Genomic DNA, 17,274 nt, shown 5'->3' on the forward strand with positions numbered 1-17,274 from the left:
AGGGGGCCTGACTGGTAAAAGTAAAAACATTAGTTGAGTGCAAGGACTACTTATTGACTTTATACGCATGCATTGGCGGCTCTGGAAATATGACTTTTTTTTTACGAATTAAAAAAATGGTTACCGACCCCTGACCGCAAGGTGGATGGATTTCTCTCCGTCGTTTGGATGCCGTCATTGCAACCTCTGTGTGTGTCTCTGTGTGTGTGTGTCTGTGTGTCTGTGTGTGTCTGTGTGTGTGTGTGGGGAGCGATAGTGCAGCGGTTAGCGCGCTGCGCTACGAACCTGGCGACCCAAGTTCGATTCCCGCTCACGGCCAACACCGGTGACGATTATCTGAACCGGTCCTGGGCCTCCCCTAGGTTGACTCAACCTCTAATGAGTACCTGGTGCGGTGTGTAAAAATCGCCACTGGGGAGACAAAGGCGGCCGGGCGTGGTGTTGGCCACCCACCCCCTCGTGTGCCGTGCCGGCCTTCATAGGTGCTCGCTAACAGCACTTGCCCCCACAGTCTGTTAAGGCTATACGGGGGATCTTTATCTTTGTGTGTGTGGGGAGCGGTAGTGCAGCGGTTAGCGCTACGAACCTGGCGACCCGGGTTCGATTCCCGCTCACGGCCAACACCAGTGGTGACGATTATCTGAACCGGTCCTGGGCCTCCCCTAGGTCGACTCAGCCTCAAATCAGTATCTGGTGCATTGTGTAAACATCGCCACTGGGAAGACAAAGGCGGCCGGGCGTGGTGCTGCTGCCCACCCCATTACCCAGGTGTGCCGTTCCGGCCTTCATAGGTGGTGCTCGCTAACAGCACTTGCCCCTACAGTCTGTTCAGGCCACATGGGGGATCTTTGTCTTTGTTCCGTGTGCACGTTGGCACGTGCCCGCGGGGGGGGGGGGGGTGCCGCTTGTGTTTACGGTTGGAAACCGGTTCACACCGGTTCCATCGCTGAAACGGTTTTACCGGTTAACCAACCGGCTTCAGTGGAATTTATCTTTTTCCGAAAAAGATGCCCAGCGGGAAAGGTCATGACCCACGATTTACCTCCCCGCACGCGGCCCTGCCCATCATGGACGTAGAGGGAGGGGATGGAGGGAGAGTCGTAGGGAGGACTTGGGGCTACGGGAGGATGACATTCCATATTGACGAAGCTTTGGCAACGATCGATCAAAAGGACATTTCGCTTGAAAACCACCACGTCGAACGATCCTCTCTTCCCGTCAGCGGACACGGGGAAGATGTCCGTGGCACGCCCTGCCCAACGAACACCGCTCTCTGAAACGACGACGACGATGACGACGGCGAGCGAAAGGCGAAACGGGAGTTTGAAGGTCTTTATTGGCGGGCGAGCGGTCCCCGCATATAGTCCACGGGGGTGGAGGAGGGGGGGGTGGACGCGAGAACTTGACCACGGCTCCGTCGCGTGGACCGAGAGTTGTAACTTTGAAAAACGGAACGGGATCGAAACATTTGCCAATTCGTTCACAATCAGGGGGGGGGAGAGGGGGGGGGGGGAGGAGATCAACGGGGATTCTCGCTCGCACGACGCGATACGGTGATACAGTGATACCCCCCGATTCACGTACCCCCCGATTCACGTACCCCCCCCCCCCGCCCAGTCAGTTGTTTCTCCCAAAGCGCCGTCGCTTCGTTCATTGCCTCGACCCCCGCACACTCTCGACGTCGTGTTTGCCGCCCGTCCTTTTTCGCTTCACCTCCCTCCTCCACCACCGCCACCACCACCACCTCCACCACCCCTGTAAACCGCTCGCTTCGGCATCCGTCGTCGCGTGAACGCGCCCTCCGCCCGACGGCTCCGTGAACCCCGGGGTGACTCGCCCCATCTGCAACGAAGGGGCCACGCGCGTTGTAGAACGCTGGCAACGTCACGTGACGACGACGGCGTCACGTGACGACGACCACGACGCCACGTGGCGGCGACGTCATCGCGTGACGTCACCGGCATGTGTGACGTCACCGCCACGTGCTCGCTTCGGTGGGCCGTGGCTGCCGGACGGGGGCAAGGCGGGAGGTAGGAGGGTCTAGATTTGAAGCTTTCGTGACTGCAAGGATTCGTGCTCTTAGGTTTTTTCGGTAAAGTTTTTTTTCGGTAAAGTCACGTGACTTTACCGGGAAAAAACCTAAGAGTATGGGAGGTAAGAGGGTCGCGTTCACGTCCACCTCATTCACCGGTAAATCCACACCCACGCACGCACGCAGGCGTGTTGTTAAACATTTTATATCGACTGTGCCGTGGTGCAGACTGTGCGTGCTCTCTAAACGTGTGAAGGACACACAACCCTCGTCCGATCCGCCACCCTCTGACCCCCCACCTCCCCACCCCGCCACCTCCCGCGAACCAAAGTCCCGACACCTCCGCGGGCCACCCTGAACCACCCTGAACCACCCTGAACCACCCTGAACTGACGACCGTCGTCTTGAGAAAAGAAAAAAAGGGGAGAACCCAAAACGAATAACTTAACACCGAACCGATCGCTAACCAGCGGAACCGCCTCGCCATTACCGCAAGTGTCCCCCGCACCCCCCCCCCCAACACCCCCCACACCGCCCCCGAATTCTTGGTCCCAAGTGAGTCAGCTGCCCGAGCCGGTGTCCCGCAATCTTTGGGTCTGCTTCGGTGGCGGCGGGGGACCTTTTGCCGTTCCGTCTGCGAACGAAGCCGACGGACCCCCCCCCCCCCCGCGGGCGCCCCAACGCCTACGTACGTACGCACGCAATGTCCGTACGTAGGGTTTCCATCGCACGCCGTACGCAGCCGGACGTGCCAATCGGAGGTCACGCGGCACACGCCGGTGGCGGCAGCGGTGGCATCTCCCCGGTTTGGCGCAGAGGTCAGCGTCCGGCTCGCGGCTCGCGAACGAAACATCGGCGGCGAGTGACGTCCGTCCGAACCGGTCCCGGGCATCACTTCCCTCCCTCCACCGACCCGCACTGCACCGGCGTGGTGAAGTATGCTCAAACAAACACCTCAACCCCCCCCCCCCCCGCCCGCCCGCCCGCCCGCCCGCCGGGTGACCAACGCGGCGTAGGGACAGGCCTTCATCCAGCAGCGGATTGATCAACCCACTGATTGTATAAACAAACGGACTTGAGATTACAGATGCATTGAGTGATTGACATCGATCCCCAACTTCGACTCGCACACACGCACGCGCGCACACACGCACACACGTACACACACGTGTGCGCGTGTGTGTGCCAGCACGTCTCCGCGTCTCTCTGTTCCTACGCGCCCATACGTCAAATCCGGTTCACTTGGACTCTCTCCGGCAACCAGAGGCCCCTACGTTCACCGCAAGTCGCGTGCGCGGGGAGGGGGGCGACGCTATTGCAGGGCGGCGCCTTTGTCCCCTGTCACTGGCTACGCGGGTGCGCTTGGGTGAAGACATCATGATCATTTCTAAGAGCGTATAATAACAACTACTTGCCCATCGCCGCTACTACTTGCCCATCATTGTCAACTCGTCGTTAACGATCCCACTTCGTCTGTCCCCGGGAGAGGAATCTCCGGGTCTCAAGGCTCTCTTACAAGGAGGGTCCCTCCCGGGTGTTCTTTGCAGCACACGGCGGAAGCGATGCTGCTGCTCCTGCTGCTGCTGCTGCCGCTGCTGCTGCCGCTGCTGCTGCTGCCGCCGCTGCTGCTGCCGTGTGATCCCACGCGAGCGATTGGCGGGGCGATGTTTTTTCGAATTTGGATCCGCGAGAGTCTGGGCAGTCGTGGGCCCCTCTACGGAGTTCCACTTGAAGCGGAGCGGAGGGCACGCGCAGCCGTCGTATTAACCAGGGCGGCCGCTTGATATCGAACCCGCGAACACCCCCCCCGCCCCCCCCCCCCCCGTCTCCCCGCAACTAGCGGGCGAATGCGTCCGTCGACCCGGCCAAATCTGTGTCGTCGAGACCCTCCACCACCCGACGCAGCCGGTAGCTAAACTAAAAACTCCGAAACTATTTGTTTTATTTTGGCAGGTAAGGCCCCAAACTGAGCTGTATGGCTCTTTTTCAGAAGCTATTACGAATGACGCAAATGATAAGTCGACGGAAGTGGGTGTATCATCACCACGTGGGGATTCATTGCAGTGGCCAAATAATTCAAAAACGCGTGACGTCGGTTCTAAATGTGGAGGGGGGGAAAACACGTGACCACGGTGAGAGAGAGAGACGCCGCAAACTGCAAATATACAGCAGCAGGCGTCAGGATCGAACCCACGACCTCCTGCACACCAGGCGAGGTAGTCAACATCTCCTCACCACCGTGGTGATGATGGTGATGAGAGAAATAGGCGCAGACTCTAAATATACAGCAGCAGGCGTCAAGGGGGTCAGGATCGAACCCACGACCTCCTGCATACCAATGATCGATTTGAAGTTTTCGTGACTGCAAGGATTCATTCTCTTTGTTTTTTTCGGTAAAGTCACGTCGGTAAAAAATCTAACAAATGAAAACAACTAAACGCCGCGATTTTAATTTAGTTGTTTTCGTTTATTTCATTTCTTACCTACGCGACCTTACCGAAACAACCAAGGACTATGAATCCTGCATACCAGGCGAGTAGTCAACATCTCCCTCTCGACCGTGGCGCCCTTCATCACCGCTGCTAGGACCGCTGTCTGGAAGTGGTGGGCTCAGGGTGGCCACCAGGAGCCCTGTGGAACGGAAGTGGCGGTCCACGCATCTGACCCCGCTGTGCCCTGGGGGTCAGCGTTGGATTCTCGCTCACGACCAAACAGGGCAGCAGCGGATATCTGAACCGGTGCTGGGTCCCCCCCCTAGGTCGACTCAGCCTTAAATGAGTAACCGGGCGCGGTGTGTAGTAAACATCGCCACTGGGGAGACAAAGGCGGCCGGGCGTGGTGCTGGCCACGCCACGCCACCTTGTGTGCCGTGTCGGCTTTCATTGGTTGTGGTTAAGAGCACTAGCCCCAATGATTTGTTAAGGCTGTACGGGGGGGGATCTTTTGTCTTTGTAGTGTCTCATACAATGTTTGATTATCTCGGTAGCATAGCATGGGTATAATTTGTATGTCATAGAATTATATGTTATTTACATTAACAGTACATCGTTAATTTTGATTACATGTCGTATTTTGCATCTTTAATTTTAACTTGGAAAAGAAGCGTGCAGCCCTTAAACTCAACAGGTGAGTGGGTGTGTGGGTGAGTGGGTGGGTGTGTGGGTGTGTGTGTGGGTGAGTGGGTGGGTGTGTGGGTGTGGTGGTGTGTGTGTGTCTGAGTGTGTGGGTGAGTGGGTGGGTGTGTGGGTGTGTAGTGGTGTGTGTGAGTGGATGGGTTGGTGGGTTGTGTGGGTGTGTGGGTGGTGAGTGTGGTGGGTGGGTGAGTGGGTGTGTGGTGGGTGTGTGGGTGGGTGAGTGGTGGTGGGTGAGTGTGTGGGTGGGTTGGTGGGTGTGTGGGGTGTGGTGTGGGTGTGTGGGTGGGTGTGTGGTGGTGGGTGTGTGAGGTGGGTGGGGTGAGTGGGTGTGGTGGGTGGGTGGGTGTGTGGGGTGGGTGTGTGGGTGAGTGGGTGGGTGTGTGGGTGTGTGAGTGTGTGGGTGAGTGGGTGGGTGTGTGGGTGTGTGGGTGTGTGGGTGTGTGAGTGTGTGGGTGAGTGGGTGGGTGTGTGGGTGTGTGGGTGTGTGGGTGGGTGAGTGGGGGTGTGAGTGGGTGGGTTGGTGGATGTGTGGGTGGGTGAGTGTGTGGGTGTTGTGGGTGGGTGTGGTGGTGTGTGGGTGGGTGTGTGGGTGGGTGGGTCAGGTGGTTGTGTTGTGAGTGGGTGGGTTGGTGGGTGTGTGGGTGTGTGGATGAGTGGGTGTGTGGGTGGGTGTGTGGGTGGTGGGTGGGTGGGTGGAGGTGGGTGAGTGTGTGTGGGTGAGTGGGTGGGTGTGTGGGTGTGTGGGTGGGTGTGTAGTGGGGGTGTGAGTGGGTGGGTTGGTGGGTGTGTGGGTGTGTGGGTGTGTGGGTGGGTGTGTGGGTGGGGTGTGTGGGTGAGTGGGTGGGTGTGTGGGTGTGTGGGTGGGTGAGTAGGTGAGTGGGTGGGTGAGTGGGTGGGTGAGTGTGTGGGTGAGTGGGTGGGTGGGTGAGTGTGTGGGGTGAGTGGGTGGGGTGTGTGGGTGTGTGGGTGGGTGAGTGGGGGTGTGAGTGGGTGGGTTGGTGGGTGTGTGGGTGTGTGGGTGGGTGTGTGGGTGTGTGTGTGGGTGGGTGAGTGTGGTGGGTGGGGTGTGTGGGTGGGTGAGTGGGTGGGTGAGTGGGTGTGTGGGTGGGTGTGTGGGTGGATGAGTGGGTGGGTGGGTGAGTGTGTGTGGGTGAGTGGGTGGGGTGTGTGGGTGTGTGGGTGGGTGAGTGGGGGTGTGAGTGGGTGGGTTGGTGGGGTGTGTGGGTGTGTGGGTGTGTGGGGTGGGTGTGTGGGTGTGTGTGTGGGTGGGTGAGTGGGTGGGTGTGTGGGTGGGTGAGTGGGTGGGTGAGTGGGTGTGTGGGTGGGGTGTGTGGGTGGGTGTGTGGGTGGGTGAGTGGGTGTGTGGGTGGGTGAGTGTGTGGGTGAGTGGGTGGGTGTGTGGGTGTGTGGGTGGGTGAGTGGGGGGTGTGAGTGGGTGGGTTGGTGGGTGTGTGGGTGTGTGGGTGTGTGGGTGGGTGGTGTGGGTGTGTGTGTGGGTGGGTGGGTGGTGGATGGGTGAGTGTGTGGATACTGATTGGGTTGTGATGTGGGCGAGTGTGATGTGGACTAAGTGAGTGGGCGAATGAGTGGGTGAATGAGTTGGTGATTGAGTGGGCGAATGAGTTGGTGAATGAGTGGGCAAATGAGTTGGTGAATGAGTGGGTGAATGAGTTGGTGAATGAGTGGGCGAATGAGTGGGCGAATGAAGTGGGCGAATGAGTGGGCGAATGAGTTGGTGAATGAGTGGGTGAATGAGTGGGCGAATGAGTGGGCGAAGGAGATGGGCGGAGTCTGTGAACGAAGTGAGCGTTTGGGGTATCATTGATTGACTTGGTGAGTGACTGAGCGAATGAGTTGGTGGGTAGGACAACGAGGGGGTGAGTTTAGTGGCTGAATGAGTGGGCGGGTGAGCGAGTTGGTGAGCGATTGAGTGAGTTACTTGGTGAGTGACTGAGCAATTGAACTGGTGGGTAGTCCAATGATGGGGCGAGTTTAGTGGCTGAATGAGTGGGCGGGTGAGCGAAGTGGGCGGGTGAGCGAGTGGGTGAGTGGGCGGGTGAGCGAGTGGGTGAGTAGCCGGGTGAGCGAGTGGGTGAGTGGGCGGGTGAGCGAGTGGGTGAGTGGGCGGTGTGAGCGAGTGGGGCGGGTGAGCGAGTGGGTGAGTGGGGGCGGGTGAGCGAGTGGGTGAGTAGCCGGGGTGAGCGAGTGGGTGAGTGGGCGGTGAGCGAGTGGGTGAAGTGGGCGGTGTGAGCGAGTGGGGTGAGCGAGTGGGTGAGTGGGCGGGTGAGCGAGTGAATGAGTGGGCGGGTGAGCGAGTGAATAAGTGGGCGGGTGAGCGAGAGTGAATGAGTGGGCAGGTGAGCGAGTGGGTGAGCGAGTGAGCCAGCGAGCGAGCGTGAGCCGCGGTGTAGGAAACCCTGCCTGGCCATGGGGGCACCGGTGATGCCCCTCCGGTAGTTGTGTGACTGTGCGTGTTCCCGTACAGCCCTGTGGTTGTGGCGTTGTTGTTGTTGTGTGATCGTTGTTGTCGTGCACCCCCCTCGTTCCGCTGTTGTTATGTGGCAGGCTGCCGTGTGTATGGATTGTGGCTGTTGTTGTTGCTGCTAGCTGTCGTCACGTTGCCGTGTGGTTGTGCTGGTTGTGTTGGCGGTGGTGGTTGTTGTGATGGCGACGGCGGTTATTGTGGTGGTGGTGGCGGGTGATTGTGGTGGTGGTGATTGTGGTGGTGGTGGTTGTGGTGGTGGTGGTTGTGGTGGTGGTTATTGTGGTGGTGGTGATTGTGGTGGTGGTGGTGGTTATTGTGGTGGTGATTGTGGTGGTGGTTATTGTAGTGGTGGTGGTTGGGAGTGGTGGTGGTGGGGGTGGTGGTGGTTATTGTGGTGGTGGTTGTTATTGTGGTGGTGGTAGTTGTTGCGGTGGTGGTGGTGGGAGGTGGTGGTGGTGATTGTGGTGGTGGTGGTTGTGGTGGTAGTTATTGTGGTGGTGGTGATTGTGGTGGTGGTGGTTATTGTGGTGGTGGTGAATCTGGTGATGGTGGTTGGGGGTGGTGGTGGGGGTGGTGGTGGGAGGTGGTGGTGGGGAGGTGGTGGTGGTGGGAGTGGTGGTGGTGGTTATTGTGGGTGGTGGTAGTTGTTGCGGTGGTGGTAGTTGTTGCGGTGGTGGTTGTTGTGATGGCGATGACGGTTATTGTGGTGGTGGTGGTGGCGGTGGTGGCGGTGGTGATTGTAGTGGTGGTTATTGTAGTGGTGGGTGGTGAATCTGGTGATGGTGGTTGGGGGTGGTGGTGGTGGGAGGTGGTGGGAGGTGGTGATGGTGGTTATTGTGGTGGTAGTTGTTGTGGTGGTGGTAGTTGTTGTGGTGGCGGTGGTGGTGGTGGTGGTGTCCGAGTGCCCTAGTGGGTGCCGTTGCTCTGCCCGTGACTCTTCTTGTTGTCGGGCAGCGTGGAGTCGTCAAACAGCGGATTCCTCACCTCCATCTCGCCCGTCTGTCATGGGGTCACGGGGTCACGGGGTCACGGGGTCACGGGGTCACGGGTGTGGGGAGAGACAGCACAGTGGATGTTCAAGGGGCGCCACGGTGGCTAGGAGATGTTAACTACCTCGCCTGGTGTACAGGAGGTCGTGGGTTCGATCCCGACCCTGACGCCTGCTGCTGTGTATTTGGAGTGTCTCTCTCTCTCTCTCCCCGTGGTCACGTAGATTTTTGCTGTTGTGGTGGTTGTAGTAGTTGTGGTGGTTGTGGTGGGTGTTGTTGTGATAGTTGTTGTTGTGGTGGTTGTAGTTGTTGTGGTTGTAGTTGTTGTTGTGGTTGTTGTTGTGATGGTTGTCGTGGTTGTTGTTGTTGTTGTTGTGGTTGTTGTTGTTGTTGTTGTGGTTGTTGTTGTGGTTGTGGTGGGTGTTGTTGTGGTAGTTGTTGTAGTGGTTGTAGTTGTTGTTGTGGTTGTTATTGTTGTGGTGGTTGTTGTTGTGGTTGTTGCTGCTTACAGGCGCCAGGCCGGGGCACTCGTACACTGTGAAATCTCCCTCCTCCTCTCCATCGTCCTCACTGTCCGAGCCGAGCGGCGGGGCTGCCTCCTTACTCCTACATCGTCCACATCATCAACATCAACATCATCAACATCAACATCGTCAACATCATCATCAACATCAACATCGTCAACATCATCATCAACATCAACATCGTCATCAACATCGTCAACATCATCAACATCAACATCGTCCACATCAACATCGTCATCATCATCACCAACATCAACATCGTCATCAACATCGTCAACATCATCAACATCGTCCACATCAACATCGTCATCAACATCGTCCACATCAACATCGTCATCATCATCACCAACATCAACATCGTCATCAACATCGTCATCAACATCGTCATCAACATCGTCAACATCATCAACATCATCATCATCCACGTCATCATCATCATCGTCATCATCATCGTCATCATCATCAACATCGTCATCATCCACGTCATCGCCATCAACATCGTCATCATTATCCACATCATCATCATCAACATCATCATCAATATCGCCATGAACATCATCAACATTGTCATCATCATCGTCGACATCGTCATCAACAGCCCCCCAATGAAGCCCCATTAACCAACTCAAATGATGTTGGACTGTACTTAGACTCACGCACAAAGACAAAGACCCCCCGAGTAGCCTCAACAGACTGTTGGGGCAAGTGCCGTGTTATCGAGTAGCAGCAACGCCTACGGCACGCGAGGGGGGGGGGGTGGGTGGCCAGCAACAGCGCTAACCGCTGCACCACCACTCCCCGTTACACTCACACACACACACGAACACACACGTACTCACACGTGTACACTCACACATACAGGCGGACGCACATACGTACGTACATAGGTACATATACACCGACCGCCTTTGTCTCCCCAGTGCTGATGTTTTACTTGCACACACGCGCACCAGGTACTCACTTGAGGCTGAGTCGACCTAGGGGAGGCCCCACAATCCGTTCGGATATTCTCTCCCTCTCTCTCTCATGCTCTCTCTCTCACGCTCGTGGCGGTGCACGTCCTTGCTTGCCCCCCACCCCCATCCTCACCCCCGCCCCCGCCCCCCCACCACCAAAGGTCACCCACACTCACCGCTCCATGGCCATGATCTGCTGCTTCTGGTGCTGGTAGTGGTACATCTGTGCACTCTGCGCCAGCTTGCGGTCCCCGGACTGCAGGGATCGGAGTGGGGGGGGAGGGGGTGGGGGGTGGCGGGGGTGGGGGGAGGGGGGTGGGGGAGGGGCGGGGGTGGGGGGAGGGGGGTGGCGGGGGTGGGGGGAGGGCGGGGGAGGGGCGGGGGTGGGGGAGGGGTGGGGGAGGGGTAGGGGGAGGGCGGGGGTGGGGGGTGGTGGAGGGGTGGGGGAGGGGGTGGGGGGTGGCAGGGGTGGGGGGAGGGCGGGGGAGGGGTGGGGGGTGGGGGGTGGCGGGGGTGGGGGGAGGGGGGTGGGGGAGGGGCGGGGGTGGGGGAAGGACGGGGGTGGGGGGGGAGGGGGGTGGGGGAGGGGCGAGGGTGGGGGTGGGGGAGGGGCGAGGGTGGGGGGGGGGTAGCGGCACGCAGGAAAGGTCAACGGGTTACGAATGGCTCGTTGGGTAGAGCGTCACGTGGGTGGGGGTTCGCCAGGTCAGAGGTCGACGGGTCGAGATTGGCGGGGTCAAAGGGTGACGGCTGGAGAGCGCGAGCTGCCACGAGGGTTGCCGGATTGGAGAGTTGACTCGGGGATCGTGGGTCACGAAGTCAAAGGTCGCCGTAATTTGTTTAGTAGGTCACAGGTACAGCAGGTCAAGTGTCACGGGGTCACGGGGTCACGGGGTCACGGGATCAGAGGCTGATGCCGTCACTGAGAGGCACCGACGCCAAGACGCTGAGACACGGGCACGGACAGACACGGGGAGACGCGGGGCGATAAGGTGAGACACGGGAGGAGACACAGGGAGACATGGGGGGGAGACACGGGGGGAAACGTGGGGAGACACGGTGAGACATGGGGAGCCACGGGGGGAGGCAAGGGGAGAGGCACGGAGATACAGGGAGACACAGGGAGACACAGGGAGACGACACAGGCAGACACTGGGGGAGACACTGGGAGACACGGCGGGAGACACACAGAGAAACACTGAAACACGAGGAGACACTGAGACACGGGGAGACACTGAGACACGGTGAGACAGGGAAACGCTGAGACACGGGGAGACAGGGAGACACAGGGGAGAGACACGGGGGAGAGACACGGGGGGGGGAGACACGGGGGGGGGAGACATGGGGGGGACACACGGGGGGGGGGGGGGAGGGAGATACTGAGACACGGGGAGACAGGGAAACGCTGAGACACGGAGAGACACGGGGGGGGGGAGACACTGAGACACAGGGAGACACAGGGGGGAGACACTGAGACACGGGGGGGAGACACGGGGGGGAGACACTGAGACACGGGAGGGGGACACGGGGGGGGGGGGGGGGAGGGAGATACTGATACACGGGGAGACAGAGAAACGCTGAGACACGGAGAGACACGGGAGAGAGACACGGGGGGGGGGGGGAGACACTGAGACACGGGGAGACACGGGGGGGAGACACTGAGACACGGGGAGACATGGGAACGGGGGGGGAGACACGGGAACGGGGAAGAGACACGGGGGGGGGGGGGGGAGGCACTGAGACACAGGGAGACACGGGGGGGAGACACTGAGACACTGGGGGGAGACACGGGGGGGAGACACTGAGACACGGGGGGGAGACACGGGGGGGAGACACTGAGACACGGTGGGGAGACACTGAGACACGGGGGGGAGACACTGAGACACAGGGGGGAGACACTGAGACACGGGGGGGAGACACGGGGGGGAGACACTGAGACACAGGGGGGAGACACTGAGACACGGGGGGGAGACACGGGGGGGAGACACTGAGACACGGGGGGGGAGACACGGGGGGGAGACACTGAGACACAGGGGGGGAGACACTGAGACACGGGGGGGAGACACGGGGGGGAGACACTGAGACATGGGGGGGAGACACTGAGACACGGGGGGGAGACACGGGGGGGAGACACTGAGACACGGGGGGGAGACACGGGGGGGAGACACTGAGACACGGTGGGGAGACACTGAGACACGGGGGGGAGACACTGAGACACGGGGGGGAGACACTGAGACACGGGGGGGAGACACGGGGGGGAGACACTGAGACACGGGGGGGAGACACGGGGGGGAGACACTGAGACACGGGGGGGAGACACTGAGACACGGGGGGGGAGACACGAGGGGGGTGGGCCCTCACCAGGCCTTTGCTGGGCTCGGCGTGCCCCGCCGTGGCCCCGAAGGCCGGGGTAGCGGGCCTTCTCTGCCTTCTTCGCGCTCCGCTGCATGCTGCACACACCGCAGGCAAAGGTCCCCCGTGAAGCCTTCCACGGATCGGTGGGGCAAGAGGGGCCGGCTTTGTCTCCCCCCGGCGCCGATGCTTCACGCGCACCGGACCGGGCATTCGTTTTGAGGCCGAGTCGACCTAGCGGAGGCCCGGGACCGGCTCGGATAATCATCACCGTGGTGTTGGCGGCCGTGAGCGGGAATCGAACTTGGGTCTGCCGGGTTCGCGGCACGGCGCTGGCCGCGACGCCACGGACGCAGACAAAGGTCCCCCGGGTAGCCGCGGAGAGCGTTGGGGGCAAGTGCTGTGAGCGAGCAGCACCCGTGAAGGGGTTTGCGTGCGCGTGTGTGCGCGTGTGTGTGTATGTGCGTGTGTGCGTGCGTGTGTGCGTGTGTGCGTGTGTGTGTGTGAGTGTGTCGGTGTGTGTGTGTGTGTGTCGGTGTGCGTGTGTGTGTGTCGGTGTGTGTGTGAGTGTGTCGGTGTGCGCGTGTGTCGGTGTGCGTGTGTGTGTGTCGGTGTGCGCGTGTGTCGGTGTGCGTGTGTGTGTCGGTGTGTGCGTGTGTGTCGGTGTGTGCGTGTGTCGGTGTGTGCGTGTGTGCGTGTGATGGTGTGCGCGTGCGTCGGTGTGTGCGTGTGTCGGTGTGCGTGTGTCTGTGTGCGTGCGTGTGTGCGTGTGTCTGTGTGTGTGCGTGCGTCGGTGTGGGCTGTACTCACTAGCAACAGCAGACCACCGCCAGAATGAGTCCCGCTGTTCCTGTGACCACACAGGCGATGAGTATGACTGCCAGTGGGAGCGGGGAGGAGAGACACGGGACACACAGACGCAGCCATCACACCAAGAGCAAAGATCCTCGTGCAGGGCAGGGATCACTCTCAGCCTCGCTCCGTCTCCCGGGTGGTGGAACTACTCTCCGACGCGTTGTGTAAACTATAAACTAAACAACATTGTTTTCACTATGAGATCTCTTTTACCAGTGGCAAAATATAGTAGTAGGTTTTTTACCCTTTTAAACTGGTACAAAACTGACACCTTTATTCAAGGCATCATGTTTGCAATAACCACAACACACGTAGTCAAAAATGCAAACAAAAAGAAGCAACTTTGATAATGATAATAATATGCACTGTCCTTGAAGTTGATTGGTACACACCCGAGACGGCCAATCAACTTCAAGGACAGTGCATATTATTATTATCATTATGAGAGTTGCTTCTTTTTGTTTACATTTTTGACTGCTTGTGTTGTGGTTATTGCAAACATGATGCCTTGAATAAAGGTATCAGTTTTGTCCCAGTTTAAAAGGGTAAAAACCTACTACTAAACATTGTTTTCATTATTTCACCAGGTAAGGCTCACTGAACGATGTACAGCTCGTTTTCAGAAGCGACCTGGCCACAAATGAGAGCTCGACGAAGGTGGCTCATCATCACCATCGCGTGGAAGTTCCTAGCAGCAGCCAAATAACTCTGAGCGCGTGGTGATGTTGTTGATTCTAAAATGTGGAGGGAAAAACAGGAGGACCCGGGGAAAAATCCACGTGACCACGGCGAGAGACACGCAGACTCCAAATATACAACAGCAGGCATCGTCAGGGTCGGGATCGAACCCACAACCTCCTGCACACCAGGCAAGGTAGTCAACATCTCCTAGCCACCGTGATGATGATGAGAGAGAGAGACACGCAAACTGCAAATATACAGCAGCAGGCGTCAGGGTTTGGATCGAACCCACGACCTCCTGTACACCAGGCGAGGTAGTTAACATCTCCTAGCCACCGTGATGATGATGATGATGTAACCGTGCGCGACTGTGCGTGATCGTACGTGCGTCTCTGCACGTGCATTCGTGACCGTGCACGCGTGCATGCCTGTGCGTGCGTGGCTGTGCGTGCCTGTGCATGCGTGGCTGTGCGTGGCTGTGCGTGCGTGCCTGTGCGTGGCTGTGCGTGCGTGCCTGTGCGTGCGTGGCTGTGCGTGCGTGCCTGTGCGTGCGTGGCTGTGCGTGCGTGGCTGTGCGTGCGTGGCTGTGCGTCCGTGCCTGTGCGTGCGTGGCTGTGCGTGCCTGTGCGTGCGTGCCTGTGCGTGCGTGGCTGTGCGTGCGTGCCTGTGCGTTCGTGCCTGTGCGTGCGTGCCTGTGCGTTCGTGGCTGTGCGTGCGTGCCTGTGCGTTCGTGGCTGTGCGTGCGTGCCTGTGCGTGCGTGGCTGTGCGTGCGTGCCTGTGCGTGCGTGGCTGTGCGTGCGTGCCTATGCGTGCGTGGCTGTGCGTGCGTGCCTGTGCGTGCGTGGCTGTGCGTGCGTGCCTGTGCGTGGCTGTGCGTGCGTGGCTGTGCGTGCGTGCCTGTGCGTGCGTGGTTGTGCGTGCGTGCCTGTGCGTTCGTGGCTGTGCGTGCGTGCCTGTGCGTGCATGGCTGTGCGTGCATGCCTGTGCGTGCGTGCCTGTGCGTGCGTGGCTGTGCGTGCGTGCCTGTGCGTTCGTGGCTGTGCGCGCGTGCCTGTGCGCGCGTGGCTGTGCGTGTGTGCCTGTGCGCGCGTGGCTGTGCGCGCGTGGCTGTGCGTGCGTGGCTGTGCGCGCGTGGCTGTGCGTGCGTGCCTGTGCGTGCGTGGCTGTGCGTGCATGCCTGTGCGTTCGTGGCTGTGCGTGCGTGCGTGCCTGTGCGTGCATGGCTGTGCGTGCGTGCCTGTGCGTGCGTGCCTGTGCGTGCGTGGCTGTGCGTGCGTGCCTGTGCGTTCGTGGCTGTGCGCGCGTGCCTGTGCGCGCGTGGCTGTGCGTGCGTGCCTGTGCGTGGCTGTGCGCGCGTGGCTGTGCGCGCGTGCCTGTGCGCGCGTGGCTGTGCGCGCGTGCCTGTGCGCGCGTGGCTGTGCGCGCGTGCCTGTGCGCGCGTGCCTGTGCGCGCGTGGCTGTGCGCGCGTGGCTGTGCGCGCGTGCCTGTGCGCGCGTGCCTGTGCGTGCGTGAGCGTACGTACTCAGGAAGAGCGTGTCGGTGGCAGGGTCATTGTGCGAACTCTGCCCCTTGTCGACCGCAACAGGACCCGGGGCGGCTGCGGAGGTCACGGCGGAGGCGTTTGGGCTCCCTCGGCCATCGGGGCCCAGTGGAGCCGACCTGGGCGCTGGCGCTGTGGAGGTGGGGGGGAGGGAGGAAGGAAACGGATTTCATTCACATCCGCGACAGCGAGTGGTCCAAGCTCGACGCTAGTGGTGACGATGATGGTGGTGTGTGTGTCTGTGTGTGTCTGTGTGTGCCTGTGTGTGTCTGCGTGTGTGTCTGCGTGTGTGTCTGTCTGCGCGTGTTTGTCTGCGTGTGTGTGTCTGCGTGTGTGTTGGAAACATTTAGGCTGGCCTGCCTACGATCCATCCTGGGTTTAACCAGGCTGCATTGTGTGAGGAGCTCACAAATCCTTGAAAGATCTGGGCAAAGTCCCATCGGTGAGCTCCTCCGGCAGGCAAGGCTGCGTTGGCTGGGTCATGTAGCCCGCATGCCCAGCCACCGCATGCCTAAACAGCTTTTGTTTGGCCGGATCGAGGGGGCTAAAAGGGCGCGGCACGGGCTAGAGAAGAGATGGAGTGATGTGGTACATGAGGACGTGGAGCTGAGTGGACCTGCCGATGACTGGTACCAGCGGTGTCAAGATCGGCCTCAGTGGAGGAGGCTCGTGAAGGACGCTGCTACTGGGCAGTTGGAGGCAGTCGCCCTCCAACAACAACGGAGGGCGGAGGAGCGACGCTCACAACAACGAGCGGAGCTCCGGGTGGCTAAAGCACAGCAAGTTGGCACAGTAGGGGGCACAGGTGGTGCATCAGCCAGTCATCTCTGTCAGTCAATCGACCCGTGGCACCTGGGTCTGCCCCGTGACCTCCTGACAGCGGTCGTTCGACACTTCACGTGGCCTCAAGGTGCACATGGCCTGGCACAAGCGGTGGTGACGTCACTGCCACTTAGTGGCGAATGCCGGTTGTTGTTGTTGTGTCTGTCTGTGTGTGTGTCTGTGTGTGTGTGTGGCGGTGTGTGTGTGTGTCTGTGTCTGTGTGTGTCCGATAGAGCTGCTTCCTGTACGCTGCTTCACATCTCATCTCAGCACATCTGAAAGTGGGCACCCTCAGTGGCAGCTGTCCCCGCGTCTCCCTCCCATGTCTCAAGCTTGTCTCCCCCCCGTGTTTTCCCCGCCCTTGTCTCCCCCTCCCCGTGTCTCCTCCACCACCTCCTCCCCACCACGTCCTCCCCGTGTCTCCCCCCCGTGTCTCCCCCCCGTGTCTCCCCCCGTGTCTCCCCACCACGTCCTCCCCGTGTCTCCCCCCCGTGTCTCCCCACCCCCCCGTGTCTCCCCCCCGTGTCTCCCCCCCCACGTCCTCCCCGTGTCTCTCACCGGCGTCCTGCAAGCTGCGCTCCTTCAGCTGCTCCGAGATGAAGTCGATCTCTTCCCCGGGCAGGTCCAGCTGAGAGGCTCGTGCCAGCCCTGCAAAGACAAAGGTCCCCCGTGTAGTCTTTCACCTCACTGCTGGGGGCAAGTGCTGTCAGCGAGCAGCGGCGCCTCATGAAGGCCGCCACGGCACGCGAGTGGCGATCATTTTTTTAGGCTGAGTCGACCTAAGGGAGGCCCAGGTACCGGTTCAGATCATCTGTGACCGGTGATGGTGGCCGTGAGCGGGGATCGAACTCGGGACGCCGGGTTCGGAGTGCAGCGTGGCGCTAACCGCTACACCCACCGCT

General features: G+C 60.0%; 1 protein-coding gene across 1 annotated transcript in view; it reads right to left on the reverse strand.

Annotated features, from left to right (window-relative positions):
- Positions 1-7,428: 7,428 nt before the first annotated feature.
- LOC144951267 (neural proliferation differentiation and control protein 1-like) overlaps positions 7,429-17,274 on the reverse strand; it is a 52,125-nt gene continuing 42,279 nt past the window's right edge. The window contains 8 exon segments of the mRNA XM_078881430.1: positions 7,429-8,650; positions 9,150-9,246; positions 10,297-10,376; positions 12,482-12,529; positions 12,531-12,570; positions 13,283-13,349; positions 15,533-15,682; positions 16,931-17,020. Of these exon segments, the coding sequence (XP_078737556.1) occupies positions 8,558-8,650; positions 9,150-9,246; positions 10,297-10,376; positions 12,482-12,529; positions 12,531-12,570; positions 13,283-13,349; positions 15,533-15,682; positions 16,931-17,020 (665 nt within the window). The 3' untranslated portion in view covers positions 7,429-8,557.

The sequence above is a fragment of the Lampetra fluviatilis genome, chromosome 61, assembly GCF_964198595.1.
Source record: "Lampetra fluviatilis chromosome 61, kcLamFluv1.1, whole genome shotgun sequence".
NCBI classification, from domain to species: Eukaryota; Metazoa; Chordata; class Hyperoartia; order Petromyzontiformes; family Petromyzontidae; genus Lampetra; species Lampetra fluviatilis.